Source organism: Kogia breviceps, chromosome 17 (assembly GCF_026419965.1).
Source record: "Kogia breviceps isolate mKogBre1 chromosome 17, mKogBre1 haplotype 1, whole genome shotgun sequence".
NCBI lineage: Eukaryota > Metazoa > Chordata > Mammalia > Artiodactyla > Physeteridae > Kogia > Kogia breviceps.
The window spans coordinates 73,710,619-73,728,029 of NC_081326.1; the positions used below are offsets into that span (position 1 = coordinate 73,710,619).

The following is a 17,411-nucleotide window of genomic DNA, read 5'->3' on the forward strand; positions in this document are numbered from 1 at the left end:
ACTGCTTCCCCAGGAATTTACCGACCCTGCTCCGGGGGAGGCTGGGGCTGGGGGCCGGGTGGCAAGCTTCGGTGCCGGGGGCAAATGGAGAATGAAGGGTGCTCCGGACACCCTCCGGCGCCGGGCGCCTTGCTCTGTCCACACTAAGGTGTGTGTGTCGGGGGCAGGAGGTGCTCACAGTGACACACACTCACAGATTAGGGGGCCTGGGAGGGACGGAGGTGTCTGCCGAGCGGCGCGTGGCCCCGAGCGAGTCTCTGTGCCTCTGGGAGGCTCACCCCTCGTCTGTGAAACGAGGATGGTGACCCCGAGCCTTCCCACCTGGCGGGGTGGCTGTGGAGGTCCACAGGGGGCCACAGGGACAGCACACGTGAGGCTGTGTGGGAGCGGGGGGGGGCGCTGGACGAAGCCTGGGGCCAGAGGACGTTACACCAGAGCTGAGTCTGAAAGCGGAGGGGGAGGAAGGCGAGGAGGGGGAGGGGGAGGGGGGAGGGTCTGCCCTCCTCCAGACCTAAACCCCTCCAGGTGACCAAATGGCCTTTCTCCCAGCACCTGAGATGGAAGGCGGGGGGGGGCGGGGGGGGAAGGGGGCAAGGGACGGGGGTGGGGAGCGAGTGTCCCGCCGAACATTCTCTTTAATGCTCTGATGCGGTGACCATGCCAAGATTCTGGTTACAGCCTGAGAATCGTTACCCCATCACTTACTTAACCAGAGCAAGCAGTGTTGCTAAGGAAGAGGATTTAAAGATAGTAGTTACCTGCTGCCCCAGCAATCCAGGGATTCCAGGAGGGCCGGTCTCACCTTTCTTTCCCTGAGGACAAAAGAAGCAGCAAAGAGAGATCAGCTCGTGCTCTGTGACCACCTAGAGGGGTGGGATAGGGAGGGTGGGAGGGAGATGCAAGAGGGAGGAGATATGCGGACGTATGTATATGTATAGCTGATTCACTTTGTTATAAAGCAGAAACTAACACACCACTGTAAAGCAATTATACTCCAATAAAGATGTTTAAAAAAAAAGAAGCAGCCAAAATTACAGGCAGGCAGCGCCGGGAGCCGCCTAATGGCACGTCTGGGGCAGAATCCTTGATAACAGCCCGTCCCTCTCCCTCTCGGGATGCCCTACGGGGAAGCAGTGTGGGATTGGGAAGAAGTCTGGAGTCAGGGAGGTTCTCCTTTGGATGCCAGCTCTGTAACTTGCATGATTTTGGTAACACATGGCCCCAAATTCAAAAAGTACAGCTAGGTTCACCTGAGAAACATGTCCTTATCCTGTCCCCTGGCACTCAGTCCCTTTCCTTGAAAGCAACTAATCCTACCGGATGTTGGCTCATCTTCCCAGAGGCATTTTATGTTTAGGTAAGCTTTGCACACGTACACGTATGTGCAAATGTGCACACACACACGCACACACACATTCTCTCCCTCTCCCCCGTTCATTCTTTACAAACTGTAGCATATCATTCAATCTACTGATAAACTTGGCTTTTTCTCACTTAACAACTTAAGCTGGATGCGTCCTGTATCGGCATGTGGAGAGCCACTCCATTCTTTTCCACAGCTACACAGCTTTCACCGTTAAGGATGAAACGTGATACATTTCAACTCCGGGCAGGTAGGTCGTTTGGACCATTTCTGCTCTTCGGCTGTCAGACTCCACACTGCTGTGCAGGACCCCAGCGGGTCATCCTGTGGGAGTGAGCTGTCTCACTAAGCCTCAGAGTCTATCTCTTTGAACAGGGGTGAGGTGTGTGATTACAGGGGAACGTGGATGATGGAAGGCCCGTCTGTTTGCTTTCTTGCCCACAGTTACTCTCATGACGTCAAAGCACTGCAATCAGAAATGAAGAGTACAAGACTCTGAGTAAGAACCGCATTCCCTGAGTACCTGTTTTGTATCAAACCCTCTTTTGGGGTTTCCCACATTTTCCTTACGTCTTTACTCTGCAGGACGCCCCTGTGATGCAGGCGTTCTCAGTCCCACTGGGAGGTGTGGAAACTGAGGTTCAGAGTCAAGTCTCACATGTGACGCAGCTAGAATGTGACGGGGTTAAGATTCAGCCCCAGATCTGTGTGTGCTGGAGCCTGTACATGTGACTCTTACTTCCCAGGCCTCTGAAGCTGACTAAAGGATGTAAGTTCTACAAAATCTCTCTCAGAATCTAGACTGCTTGATTATAGGAGCTGGATGACGTCAGCTCCTTCTCTCTTTCTGAAACCCTGGCCCTCTCCTGTCTCTGCCACTGGACACTCTGGTTTGTCCCCATGTGCTCCCCCATCCCTAGAGGGAAGGTATCTGTACGACCTTGGGCTGTGCCAGCCCAGCCCTCTGGGGTCCCGTGGACCCCACCTTTCTCCCTCCCCTCCCCGCCACCACGTTTTGGGAGCGTGTAGTCAGTGCTGAGCCCAGAGAGTGGTCCCGGGGCACCCCCACCCACAACCTGCCCCAAGAGGCCCCTTCCAGGTGCTTCTGCCCGGAATGCTGGTTCCCAGGTGCCCACATGGCTCCATCCCTCAATTCTATCTGGTCTCTGCCAGACGTCCCCGTCACCCGAATGCCTTCTCGGACCGCGGTCCCCACCCCACCCTCTCTCCTCGCCCCGCCGTATGTCCCTTTGTTTCTATCACCACCACACACACCGTTGACGTTCGTATCTACCAACTGCTCGTCTACCCACTGGATGCCCATCTGAAGACGAGGACTGGCTATGCTTTTCTTCAGTGCTACATCCACGGGCCCAGAACAAGGCTTGCCGCACGGTGGAGACTCAATAAACGCTCGCGGGCTGGATACGTAACTTGTCCCTTCGGGACTGATGTGGTCCTGCGCCAGCACAGTGGCAGAGGGGACGGCAGTGAGAGGGTGGAGAGAAGGGCCGTTAGGGAGGAAAGCCGCTGGCAGACTTGCAGAGAGAGTGAGGTGGTCTGATTTCGAGGCCCCTCGACCTGCACCCCTTGAGCTGGAGCACATCGGCCTGGAAGGTGCGATCAGGTCTAGGTCAGAATGAGTTCCTCGACACTTGTCAGGTAAAATTCAAAATGCAGCCACAGATGCCTTCCGAAGGGAGCCGGGCCTAGGAGTCCTGTCTGTGCATCCATCCTGCTCCGATTACTGCAAACATCAGGGAGCTCGCTGATCATGAGAGAGCTGGGAATGGCCAGCTCCCCTTCCTCAGGGAATGGAAACCAGACATCCTCAATTTTCTATCTAGACAGACACCCCCTCCACTTGCTTCCAAGTTATGCCACAGCGTTATTTACGAGATGGATAAACCACTTCCCTTCGAGGTCGGCAGAAAGGCCTGGTGAGTAGTCATCAGAATTCAGAACCCAGGCCAGAGCCGTTTGGAGGAAAGGCCGAAAGAAATGAAGGGCTAGAACGTTTAATGGTTAATAAGCAAGCATCCGATGGGAGAGGAAGGGATGAGAAGGTCTGGGCTGTGACTGAGCAGAATTACTAATTAAAGTGCCACTTTGCTTGGGGATGCAACTTCAGTTTCCCTCCTCCAGAGGCTCCACCACTGCTTGAGGGAGATATGAGTCCTCAGCAGCTCCTTGCTCTCCTGGAGCTTGGGGACTGTACGTAATGACAAACAAATGCTCAGAAGATGAGCACCTAAGACGATAAGGAAACGTGCAGAGGGCATGGAGTCAGGAGGTTCTCCAATGCCACGGAAGTCAGTAAAATTGACCTGAAAAAGGAGAATTATGGGCAGGTCGGAGAGGTGTGGTAGGAGATACAGAAATGCAAAGCAGTGCACCCAGAGGAGCAGGCACCCCGAGTGTTCGATTTTCGGCAAGAAGGAAAAAAGCAAGATGATGGCAAGAGGCCAGAGGAAGAAAAAAGCATCAGAGATTTGTGATCGCAGCAGCGTCACAAGGCAGCCTCTCCCCCAAGAAAGGCAGGTGGTTCGTGGACCATCCATAAAGGGACATCACCCAGAGAAATATCATGGTAACGGCTCTGTCCAGCTCCAGCACCTGCGTTCCCATCTCCTCTACCCACAGTGTCCGGAGCTGCCCCGGTGCCTCTCAAAGCTCTCCTCCCTCCCCTCCTGCAGCCACAGCCACGAGAGCTGACCCTGTTCACGTGCCCTGCCCCTTCCCTCCAGACTTCTCTGAGCCAACCTGTGCTGGCAGGTTATTCTTCCATAAGGAGGAAAGAAGCTCTGTCCAAGTTACCTGCCACCTCCTTATCTAAAAGACATAACATCTGAGTTTTATTTGGAAATTGACAGACCACATGATTCTGACATGCCTTTGCAGCCTAGCATCCAGTGGCCAAGCTCCCAACCCTAAGCAACAGCTCACATGGGCTGCTTAGCCTGGTCCCAAAGACCCCAAGGACGCCTGGCCTCTGGAACTCGGCCCACCCAGCCACCTGTCTGTAGGACGCATGCTCCATTCTCAACTTGTCAAAGTCCTAGCCCAGTCCAGTGCCACCCCCCTCCATGAAGTCCCAGCAATGATGAGAAATAACGGCAAAATAGGGCAAAAACATATTTGAGACGCATTCCCTGGTGTCACCCAAGAGCTCATGAGTTAGAATCGCCAGGGATGGGATATACAGCTCTAAGTAGGTAGTTGCAAGGACTTGGTCACTCACTGTGATCAAAGGCATTCTCTATGTTCTTTTCCCAACCTCTTTCCTCTACAATACCATAAGAAAAAGAGTCCTAAATCTGAGGTAGATGAGGACAAGATGAGGGCAAGCCATTTAAAACTTGCTGAATCTTAGTCTCCTCATGTGGAAAATTATAATCATTGTAATTATCCGAAAAGACAGTAGCAGAAGAAATAATTCAATATTTGAGGAAGTGATTTAAAAAGCATAACAAAGCATCATGCAAATGTAATAGATAGTTATGAGAATGAGAAGGAAGATGACGGGGGCTCTGATGAAGGAGAAATGGTAATAGCAGAATTCTGGCTCTTCTGAGTCCCTGGCGTGGGTGAGAGTCCACACGTCAAGCGGAGTTGGTTTCAAAACCACTACCTCCCAGCAGTGCCATGGAGATTAAATACGGTAATGTCCGCAAAGTGCTTCGCACAGGATCTGACATTAAGAGACACGTAGTGGTGATGGTGGAGGTGGCAGAGGTAATGGTGGCGGTGGAGGTGATGGTGGAGGTGATGATGTGTTGATGGTGGTGATTATGGTGGTGATGGTGGAGCTGACGGTGCTGATGGTGGTGATACCAGTGATGGAAGTGGTGCTGATGGTAATGGTGATGGTGGTGATGGTGCTGATGATAATGTCACTGGTGGTGATGGTAAAGCTACTGGTGGAGGCAGCAGCAGCTGTGTACCCTCTGCATTTTGCACCTATACTTGGGTGTGGGGATTTGAGATGTGCTGGCCAGCGCCAAGCTCTGTAGCAATAAAGAACTGTTTATGAACAATAAGCCGTCATTTTCCCTTTCTTCTCTTTTAAATTGCTACCCAACACAATGACTGGATAAACGTTTGTAATTTATCACGAGGGCAGATTTTTCAAGCCATTCTGGATGCCAGGATGCTGAGCAAGACCCATATTTCTGAGGCTGCCTGTCTGTCTGTGGAGAGGAGGGAAACCTATAAATTCAAAAGAGCAATTTCTTCCCAGCCAGGACGCGTTAACACAGCCACGTGAGGGGCCATTATCCGATGAAAGGATTGCTTGTGCAAGTGGTTCTAGTATGAGCCGTATGGTCTTTTTGCTCAGTTCCTGTTCTCCATGCCTCCAAATGTCAAACGTGACTATTTTCTACCGGTTAGAGCTGAAACCAGGTGCTCAGAGAAAACCTAGAGGGTCCTGAAATAAACCTGGCTGCACGCCATGAAAGGAATCCAACAGTGGCCTGCGATCCAAACGACGCCATTACCATCTGGTAGAGCAGAGGAAGGCAAGAAAAGAACGCTTTCCAAATTGAAAAGTAAAACAAATTCAACCCAGGTTGCCACTTACAAAAGACCGCTAGTGCTTCTCTCTCTCAAATCTACTAGAAATCAGGGCTCATGGGCCTGATTGCTTTCAGCCATGTAAGACCCTCGGCTCCAAGGGCAGAAGCCAGAGATTAAAGTGACAGGTGTTCAGGGCATCCTTCAGAACAGGCACTGGCAGTTATAAGGGGTCCTAGACCCCTCCAAGGCTCCTGCCGAAAGGACTGCTAGCGTCCAGTTTAGAATTCTGGTGTGTAAGTGGGGACACACATACACCATTCGAAAGCAAAAACAGGAAAGGTTCGGAGCCAGGACAACCTGGGTTCTAATCCCTGCCTCACCATTTATAGTCTGTGTGACGCTGGATAATCTGATTTATACCTTCAAGTCTTGGTTTCCTCATTTGCAGAATGGGATTAAAACTGCCAGACTTCATAGGATCCTTGTGAGAATTAAGTGAGAAACAGGCGTGCAAAAAAAAAAAAAAAAACCCACAAAAAACAAAAGAAAAAACCTAAGTGCCTGCTATGCAATGACAATTCAACCAATGTTATTTCCTTCCTACCTTATATTAGTTCTACATGTGTAGAGGTTCTGTTTTTAACATGTTTTTTAAAGCAACTGACACAACTGGGCCCACCAAGAGACATTTGGTGATCATGCTATCTCTAGGAAGAAGGGGAGCATCCTATCTGGTAGTGTCACTTCTTCAATTCTCACCTCTTGATAAGAGAGAAGGCAGAAGATATTAAGAAAATGATCACAGGAACCAAAGAGACCGTCCCCGGCTTGTGGGAGGGGCAGTGAGAAAGCCCCGAGCAACCTTGAGCAGTTAGGTCATTTAATATTTCTGGATATTAAATTTCTCACTGTCGATCTCAGAGATTCCTTCCACCATGACGGTTCTCTAGCTTAAACATTCCAAATTTTACACTGTTTAAATGTCTGACAACATGGAGTTCTCTTAAGCAAAACTTTTTTTTTTTTTCAAAATTCAAAAGGTTTATTACTCATCTATTAATTCTATTACATTTATTTCTTAAGGTTGATTGTTTTTATTTTTTATTTTTTTAACATCTTTATTGGAGTATAACTGTTTTACAATAGTGTGCTAGTTTTTCCTTTACAACAAACTGAATCAGTTATACATATACACATGTTCCCATATCTCTTCCCTCTTGCATCACCCTCTCTCCCACCCTCCCTATCCCACCCCTCTAGGTGGTCACAATTAAGCAAAACTTTTCTTCGCCCTCCGTTTTGTCCAGAGAGGGAAGAAGGTATCTAGGCTATTTTAGGTGTGACTAGGACCACAGAGCATGATAAAGACCAAGTAAAAGTGAAGGTACGGAAGAAACCAAGTTTTCTTCTTTAAAACTGAGCACCCTAGGCGCCCAGGTGACCAACAGGTACGTGAAGAGGTGCTCAGCATCCTTCATCATCAGGGAGATGCAAGTCAAAACCACAATTAGATGGAACCTCACACGTGTTAGAGTGGCTATTACCAGAAGACCAGGAATAACCAGTGCTGGAGAGGGTGTGGAGAAGAGGCAAGGCCTGTGCACTGTTGTGTAAATTAGTGCAGCCACGATGCAGAACAGCATGGAGGTTGGTCAAAAAAAAAAAAAAAAAAAAAGGAACTACAACCCCAACGCCGGGTATTTACCCAAGGAAAATGAAAACACTACCTTGAGAAGACACATGCACCCCTATGCTCACTGCAGCATTAGTTACAATAGCCAAGCCATGGAAGGCCCCTAAGTGCCCCGGGATGCTACAGTGGATAAAGAAATAATGGTCCACATACAAGAGAATAGTAGGTAGCCATAAAAAGAAGGAAACCGTGACATGTGCAACAAGGATGAACCTCGAGGGCGTCATGCAAAGCGCAACACCTCAGGCAGAGAAAGACACATACCGTATAATCTCATTTATGATATGGGATCTACAAAACACTGAACTCATAGGCAGAGAGGACAGATTGATGGTTGACGGGGGAAACAGGGGTAGGAGGAGGATGCAATGGGTAAAGGTGGTGAAAAACATTAAAAAAAACCAAGTTGGACATTCTCTGTCGAAGGTCAGAACCCATGAGGCCAGATGTCCAGTCCTGGGTCCTGTTCTCCCCACACCACCCAAGTGTGTCAGCCCCTGAGAGCAGCTGAGCTCCGTCTGGCCTCTCTACACGTACAGTCTTTACTGGTGCCCACGGAGGCATCGGGCTTCACTGTTCATGTGTCTCAGGTCCCACAGGCTGTGAGCTCCCAGTGGTGGAGACCATAATCCCTTCAGGGATCCCAGAGCACTTAGCACAGCACCTGCGCCTCGTCAGGGAGCTCGTGGGCTTTCTTGGCTGACTGATGCACGGGAGGGAAGAAGAAGAAGGCCCTAGAGACACACGGTCCTGTGTGTGTGTCCCTGAGAGGTACTGGTGGCCGAGCCTGCTGTTCGCCCGTGGACGGGGGGACAGCAGCCCTTCCCCAGCACCGTCAGGAGGACTGGTACTTAGACGGAGCTCAGCGGCTCAGTACGTGCACCCCTACCCCATTCCTACCCTGACTGCTTCTCTGGGTCCCCCTCTGTTACTCCTCAAATCTCCACTCTTGGGGCGCACGTCCAGTCCCCAACGCCCCTGCCCCCGCTGCACGGGTGGCCGGTATTGTTACTCTTCGGGGCTAGAGGTGTTTCTGGGAAGGACAACCACCGTCCCCGGGCAACACATGAACACTGTTTGGGGCGCCAAGAAGCCATGGCCAGGAAGCGTGGGCCTAGACAAGCAAGCTCCAGGCAAGATCTGTCCCCTCTCCCCTTAATAAGAGCCAGTGAAATAAGGATACAGATTAAAACAAAGACCAAAACCTTTGCGGTCATCCTCGCACCAAGAGCTCCACTCACCGTCTAACCCTGTGTCAGGAACAGGAACACTTGGAGAACCTCCAGGCAAGACGAGACAAGGGTCATCTAAACGTCGCTCACCTAAGGCACAGGACTGCCGTTTTCTCCTAAGACTGTGCACGAGTGTGTCCGGAGAACGAGCGCCGAGAACGAGCTGCCACGTCCCGCTGCCCACAAAGGGCCCCACGCTGAGCACTTCTCCTCACAACAACTCAGCCGGCTGGGTTGCCTTCCCACCGTAACAAAGTAAACAGGCTCAGAGAGGCTGGAGTGTCTTAAAGGGTCGCACAGCTGCTGAGAAGTAGAGCTGAGCTTCAGACCCAGGGGCATCTTGCTTGCTGCAAAGTCCAGGATCCTCACTCCATACAGAGGCAAAGGCAACCCAGCTTTGACCCATCTGACTGACAGTGAAACTGAGGCCAGGGCTGGTGATGCCGAGTGGGAGGTGACATATCCGAGGTCTTCTAGTAGGATAAGTGACTTCTGCCACCTGCCCTACCTTCGTGACGCCCTACCACGCTTCAGAGCTAGCCTTCACAATAAGCTCCTCTTAGAATCTTGAGATTTCGAGATTGTCATAGGATGCAGAGGTGCTTGGAAACCAAAAGAGGAAGTTCACTGGTGGGTAGGGACAGGCTGGAGTCTGTGCTGAGTCACAGAAACAGGTCAGCCCACTTCAGAACTGAGGATGTACGGTGTGATCGGTGGGCCCAAGCACCTCAGACAGAGTGAATCCCAGCAAATCTGTGACACCATCCTCTTCACCGAGCTACGGAATCTCCAGGCCGTACGTGAAGCCGTACACGGGAGCGCGGCAGCCTCTGCCGGATGCCAGGACCCCCATTTCCACCCATCTGTCAGGTCACCCGGGCTCTGAACTGAAACCTCCAAGGGCAATGAGCTCACTACCACCAGGGGCTGCCTCACGGTCTCTGGATGCTGTTTTCTTAGGTGAACCAGTAAAAGATGCTACAAGCTTCACTATTCACAATAGCCAAGACATGGAAACAACTTAAATCGCCATCGACAGACAAACGGATAAAGAAGATGCGGTGTATACATACGATGGAATATCACACAGCCATAAAAAAGAATGAAATAGTGCCATTTGCAGCAACCTGGATGGACCTAGAGATGATCATACTAAGTGAAGTGAGTCAGAAAGAAAAGTACAAATATCATAGGATAGCACTTATATGTGGAATCTAGAATATGACACAAGGGGCTTCCCTGGTGGTGCAATGGTTAAGAATCCGCCTGCCAATGCAGGGGACACGGGTTCGAGCCCTGGTCTTGGAAGATCCCACACGTCCAGAGCAACTAAGCCCGTGCACCACAACTACCGAACCTGCGCTCTAGAGCCCGCGAGCCACAACTACTGAGCCCGCGAGCCACAACTACTGAAGCCCACGCGCCTAGAGCCCGTGCTCCGCAAGGAGAAGCCACTGCAATGAGGAGCCCGCGCACCGCAACAAAGAGTAGCCCCTGCTCGCTGCGACTAGAGAAAGCCTGCGCCCAGCGACGAAGACCCAATGCAGCCAAAAATAAATAAATAAATAAATAAAATTTATTTTAAAAATAAATAAAATAAAATATGACACAAATGAACTTATCTACGAGACAGACCCGCAGACACAGAGAACAGACTTGTGGTTGCCAAGCGGGAGGAGTGCGGGGAGGGGATGGAGTGGGAGTCTGCGGTTAGCACATGCAAACCAGTATATAGAGAGTGGATAACAACAGGTCCTACTGTAGAGCACAGGGAATTACATTCAGTATCCCGTGATAAACCATAATGGAAAAGAAAATGAAAAAGAAGGTACATGTATGGATAACTGAATCACTTTGTTGTAGAGCAAAAATTAACGTTGTAAATCAACTATACGTGAATAAAACAAACTTAAAAAGTATGTTACAAGCTTAAGGGCTCGAGGTCGGGAAATGTGAGTCGGGTCCTTACTCAGTGCCAGGCACCTGCTGGGAACTGAGGACAGAGTTGAGGTCAGTCCCAGTTTGCCGTGAGGGCACCGAGGAGAGAGATGCCATACCCTCTACCTTAAAACACAGCGTCAGGAGCTGCGCTTACGGGTGGATTCAAACCCACAAGGCGTGCACCGTTTGGATAAAAAGACAAGGGCTAAATGAGATGAAATGAAACGAAACACCGTAAGAAATTATGATACGGCATTCAAAAACAATGTCGATGTTTAGATTGGAGCAGCTAACAGCCTACTGGCAGACCTCTATTCTTTCACTGCTACTTTTTCTTATTCTTTCCTTAAGACTTAGCTCAAACATTACCACTTTCAGGAAGCCCTGGCTGGCCCCCAGGTTGGGTCAGTTGCCCCTTCCCTGTGTTCTCTCAGTACTGGGCATCCTTCTACTGGGGCTCTGGTCACACAGGGACGTGAGTTTCTATATACAGGACTCATGGCAGACCACAGACCCATGTGCACGAGATGACCCAGGACCCAGCTCAAGGCTGAACACGTAGCCCACCCCCAACCATTGTTGATGCGCTCAATCCAACCCTTCAGTCTGCTTCCAATATCCATTCCAAGCGCGCAAGACTGGGGTCATCCCCTCTGTCTGAGCAGCTAAAACGGGGGGTGGGGGCAGTGTGGCTGAGTTGGGGCACCAGAAAGGAAGGACAGTTTACTTACTCGGAGACCTTGCAAACCAGGAGGTCCATCCTTGCCTTCTGGACCCATCAGACCCTTTAGGAGGAGGAGAAAGGGGAAAAAACAAGAGAGACAGACCATGGTAAATACAGAGTAAAGAGCACAGGATCTACTCCACCCCGCCACTCTCACTGGATAGGAGAATACCATCCCATTCCAGTGGGGAGACTGGGAGGTTGGAAGGGAAAAAAACATCCCATTCCCTCAAATTTACAACACTTAAAATATGTGCACCTATCGGATGTAATTAAGTGTGATTAACAACCCAGGTGTAGGCACCATCATTTACACTTTAAACACGAGTGTGACAGGACCAAAGGCCTCGCATCAGTGCTTTGTAAAACGTGCACGCAAAAGAGGTGCCTGGAATCCAAGTGTCTTTCGCTCTAAGCCTGGTGCCTTTGCCCCCGCACTTTTGCTGGTTCGGCAAGAACTGGCTTGGGTTATCTGACTCTCCATCAACTGCGATATGCAAAATGACAGTCTGGATAAATAAATGAAATCGCCTGAGAAAGATCAACTTCCACAGAGCAAAACAAACAAAAACCAAACGGGTGCAGAAGTAAAATACTTGCCCCCTAAGTAAAATCCTGACCTAAGTAAAACCCTGCCCCCTAACACCTCACTAGGGACCTGCTGCCTGACCTCAGGCAAGTCACTGGGCATCTGTGGACCTCAGTCAGCTCATCTCCAACGTGAGGACAGTAAACTTTCCTCCCGAGTGGTTGTGAGGACCACACGAAGGAAGAATGGGTACAAAAGCCCTGACAAAGCACCTCCTGACAGCACCCTGCTTTCTACCCAAATGTACAATGAGGTCACCTCGAATACGGCATGAAATGGGAATGGGAAAATGAAGACTTCAGCTCCAACTGTGACTCTTATCACCAACTTTACACGTGGATTTGGGCCAGAAATTCCCTCTCTGTGCTTCAACGACCTCATCTTCAATATTGCGATTATCATGCAAACAGCTACTACTGCCACATTTTGCGTAACTATTAAGTGATGGAATTGCATTTAGGTCTAAGGTCTTTTCCCTTAATAACACCATAACAATGAATACACGAATGTACAAACTGTATTAATTAAAGGTTTAACTCTCCCTTCCTCGCAAGGATTGCTGCAGTAAGCTCAGAGCGCACGTCAAGGGAAGGAAGACCCTGCAGAAGTGAGTTCTCATTAAGCATCAAGAAATGTCTCACGTTTGGTCTGCCCAGCTGGCCCTTCTTTACTAGACTCAGCCAAACATTTGCTAAAACTACCAGAAGCTGTTTCATCTTGGGGAAAGAATCAAGGATGCAAGCCTCCTCAACAAGGATGGAGAATGCCGCACACTGTTTCCACTTAGAGAATGGGGTACATTTTCCTCTTTCTGGGATTGCTAAACACAAACTCAATTATGTCACCGAAGCCAGGTTCTCGATTTGATTCAATCCGAAGAATGTTTAGGGAGCAACTGCTCTGAGGCAGGCCCTGGGCTAGGTGCTGCTGGGGATTCACAAAAAGACAGAAATAACAACTGATATATCAGTATCGGGCTTCCTGAGGCTTCACAGAACAGAGCTTCCTACAGGAACTCATTTAACCCTCACACACATTTATGCAGGGAAATGATGTTGCTGACGTTGGTTTCCAACTTAGGAAAGCAGAAGAGGATAAGAGGGGTAGGGCTCAAAAACCCAAAGCTACTTGGCGGGTGAATTGAGACATGAAACCAGATGCTCTGGCTCCTAACCCCAAGTGCCTTCCAGGGTCACATTGCTCCTTACGAGCTGAGACTGCAATCAGGTCCCACTCTGATGTCCCTCTTGAATATCTGTCGTGGGGGCCACTCCTTGATAAGCATGTATTAAGCTCCCACCATGTGATAAACATGTGGATTTAGAGACAGGAGAGATACTGGCGTTGGCCTTAAGAACCTCACGCTCCTGGTCTCTCACCACTGCTCCCCACTTTTCACAAGGTCTTTAGGTAGAGGCTGTTGGGTTTCTGAACTCCTTCCGAGGGAATTTCATCACCAACACCGTGCACTGTACTCAGTCTCATGCTGTCAAGGGTATCTAGCCCAGAGGACCTCTTCAGAACCCTGGACAGCTCCACCGGGCTGCAGGGTTGAGGTATGCTGGTGTTTGCAAGGTATCTAAGGTTACAGACAGAAGGGAGCTTTTCTGACCTGAACTTTTCGATATGAAATTGTTCTAATTATACTGAAATTAAAAACATCTTCTAAGCTTCTTCTAGTTTTGTCCCAGCAAAAACATATACATTTCTCCTCATGAGGAATGGGCCTTATTATAAATCCAATTATAAATCTGATTTATTATAAATCTGATTTATGGACATTTCAAGATAAGAGTTGTTTTATTTCCTTCAGTAAAACAGTCGCTTGAAAAAAGCAACAGCATGTTACCAGGAGGAGCAAGGTTCAATCACTGACCTGTGGAATTTACTGTATTCTTATTAATTATCCTTAGTATATGAACTCACATCAAAAACGATCAGACTCCCTTTGAATGGCCTCTTCCCAAATGGTTATTTACGTATCATTAAATTCTTAACAGAGGGAGAAACCAAAGGCTGAAGTGTTCCAAACCACTGCGAAGTCAGTATTAATCAGAAACATGCGGAAAGCAAATGTGCACTGGAAATGCTTCAACTGGCGTTGAAGTGTCCAATGTTTTTATTCCATTTTATCTGGAAGGAAACTGCAACAGCAGACTGAACACCAGAAACCCCAATCCTGGCATATTTGGGACTGGGCGCTCTGAAGGCAGGCTGCCTGGGCTTCAAGTCCAGTTCCACACTTGCTAACTGCATGACCCGTGCCCAGAGATTTTAGTCTTCAAGGCCCGGTTTCCCCCTGTGCTAGATGCTGACAACAACCCCTACCCCTCAGGGTGATGCGATGAGCTTCTGAGATAACGCAGAGCTCGGAAGCGAGAATGGCTACGATTTTCCAGACCCCGGGCTGGGGACGGATGACTCACCGGAGCGCCTGGTGGCCCAGGAGGGCCCTGGTGACCTCGTGGTCCCGGGGCTCCCTGGTAACACAAGTCAAACTAGGATTAGCCATGACTCCCCGCCCTTACGCCCCGGGCCACCACCCAGGACCCTCTGCTGACTCAGAGTTTTCTTCCCAAGTTCCCAAAGGGGACCCAGAGACACAGGGTGGGAATCTGCATTCCTGGCAGAGTCAACTTGACCTGTCTCTGAAGGGCTCCCCCTGAGCTCAGCAAGCGGTGTCACCCACGCCAGTGGCCTTCCTATTTCTGCCACCACCTAAAGCCCCACGATGAGAGGACCCACATCCCCCTTACCTGCTCGCCCTTCAGGCCCTCTCTCTGCACCTGAGGGACAAACCAGAGGTCAGCAAAGCTGGTGGCACTTTCTTGACAGTCACCCTCACTCCACGTCACGGCGCGTGGGCACACAGCATGCCGGAAGGCAGCAATTTCTGACCTGTCTCTGATTTTACCCCGTTTTCAGTGGGCAGAGCCTTGTATGCAGCTCGTGTCATCAGAACAGTTCCACCTCATTCTGGGAGGCAACGACTCTCTCAACTACACAATCCTATCAGTATCTAAGTCTGTGATCCCAACCACTGGTGACTGCATCACTTACCACCGAGCCCGGTACCCCAGGAGGTCCTGCAGGCCCCACGGCACCCTGCGGAGAGACGACAAACGTTCCCACAGAGGGTAGGTTGTTCGCTTTGTGCGTACACGTATACATACATACACACAAATATATATATATATACAGATTCTTTTCCATTATGGGTTATTACAAGGTGATATCGAGTATAGTTCCCTGTACTATACAGTAGGCCCTGTTGTTTACCTATTTTATAGACAGAAGTGTGTATCTGTTAAGCCCAAACTCCTACTTTATCTCTCCCCGCTTTCCCCTTGGGTAACCATAAGTTTGTTTCCTGTATCCGTGAGTCAATTTCTGTTTTGTAAATAAGTTCATCTGTATCATTTTTTTTAGATTCCACAAATATGTGGTATCATATGATATCTGTCTTCCTCTCTCTGACTTACTTCACTTAACATGATAATCTCCAGCAATCCCACTCCTGGGCAAATATCCAGGCAAAACTCTAATCCAAAAGGATACAGGCTCCCCACGCTATTTACAAGAGCCAAGACATGGCAGCAACCTAATGTCCATCGACAGGTGAATGGATAAGGAAGATGTGGCACGTATATACAGTGGAACGTTACTCAGCCATAAAGAGAATGAAACAACGCCGTGTGCAGAGCGCGGATGGACCTAGAGATGATCATATTAACAGAGGGTACTTTTTTTTTTTTTTTTTTTTTTGCGGTACGCGGGCCTCTCACCGCCGTGGCCTCTCCTGCTGCGGAGCACAGGCTCCGGACGCACAGGCTCAGCGGCCACGGCTCACGGGCCCAGCTGCTCTGCGGCACGTGGGATCCTCCCGGACTGGGGCACGAACCCGCGTCCCCTGCGTCGGCAGGCGGACTCTCAACCACTGCGCCACCAGGGAAGCCCCCAGAGGGTGGTTTCTGCCACCCGCTCGTGCTCGCCCCCCGCCCCCAAGGCCCCTGCTTACCCATGCAAGCCCTCGGGACCACCTCCTTCTCCGCGCTCCAGCACACATGCCATCGTGTGGGCTGACTGACTTAACAATCCCAAGTGCTCTGTCTCGTTCATATCTCTGCATCAGGACTGCAGGAGCCTTGCTCTCACTTGCGTACCCAGTGCCTGGATCGGGCTGGCGCTTTTCCCACCACTTTCCTGCTCAACAGCATCCCTTTTGCTCCACTATTCAGTGAGCACCTGCTCGTAGCAGGCTCTGCACTACACACATCAAGAGAGTGGTGACGCCCTACGGTGCGTCCTCTGTGCCCAGTCACGGGTTCAGCACGTGGTCAGCGCTCAGTGACTACTCAGCAAGTAATAACGACCACAGATGCGGTGATGAGGCCTGTCCGTTTTCACCAGATCATGCAGTACAGAAGTTTTGTTTTCTGCCTCCTTCTGCTTTACCGCCAGGCTCTGATGGCTGTGGCTAGGTCAGGTTTTCCAGACCGTGGGCTACATCTTGGTTCTACATGGGGTGTATCTGTCGACAGAAAAATCTTCACTGTTATTACCCTAGTGCCCTAGAGCTAAAACGAGGACACTGCTTGTAGCCAATGTTCCCACGTGTAGCTTGGAGATATGACTGCATTTTTCCCTAGAGGCTCGCTCAGGGAGCACAGGAAGCCTTGAAAAACTACTGTTGAATAAGTTGACAAAGAGTAAATGAGTTGCTGGATACATAGGAAAGCATCTATTAAATCCTAAGGCCGAAGAGTAAGAATGAAGGACTCAGGGCACGTCTGTCACCCTTCATTGCATTTGACGTTCTATCTTATGGACAGGACCTGTTTCTTCTGACTGGTGCATTCACAATTCTGATGGTCCCACTGCTTTCTAAGACTTGGAAAAAATCACATCTCTTTACATAGCATCAGGTGTTTTTCTAAAATCTCAATTAAGAATGTCTTTTTAAAACAGACTATTTTTAGGACTTCCCTGGTGGCGCAGTGGTTGAGAGTCCGCCTGCCAATGCAGGGGACACGGGTTCGTGCCCTGGTCTGGGAAGATCCCACATGCCGCGGAGCGGCTGGGCCCGTGAGCCATGGCCGCTGAGTCTGTGCGTCCGGAGCCCGTGCTCCGCAACGGGAGAGGCCACAGCAGTGAGAGGCCCGCGTACCACCACCAAAACAAAACAAAACAAAAAAGCAGACTATCTTTAGAGCAGTTTTTAGCCACACAGCAAAGGTGCGTGGCAAGTACAGAGTTAACGAGTGTCGATTTTCCTTGCTGCACCTGCCTTTCTGTCTCTCATATGCAATAACCGAGTCCTGCCTCAGAAACGTGTCTCCATTCTCGCTTTT

At 49.9% G+C, this 17,411-nt stretch overlaps 1 protein-coding gene across 2 annotated transcripts in view; it reads right to left on the reverse strand.

Moving 5' to 3' along the window:
* The window catches only part of COL22A1 (collagen type XXII alpha 1 chain), a 247,900-nt gene that overhangs the window by 113,008 nt on the left and 117,481 nt on the right, over positions 1-17,411 (reverse strand). For both annotated transcript variants that reach the window (XR_010837384.1, XM_067017097.1), the window contains exons 19-23: positions 15,121-15,165; positions 14,817-14,846; positions 14,487-14,540; positions 11,479-11,532; positions 759-812 (exon numbers count right to left, since the gene is read on the reverse strand). Coding sequence is in view for 1 of the 2 variants with exons in the window: in XM_067017097.1 (XP_066873198.1) it covers positions 759-812; positions 11,479-11,532; positions 14,487-14,540; positions 14,817-14,846; positions 15,121-15,165 (237 nt within the window). In the remaining variant the exon portion in view is untranslated. The remainder of the gene's footprint in view (positions 1-758; positions 813-11,478; positions 11,533-14,486; positions 14,541-14,816; positions 14,847-15,120; positions 15,166-17,411) is intronic.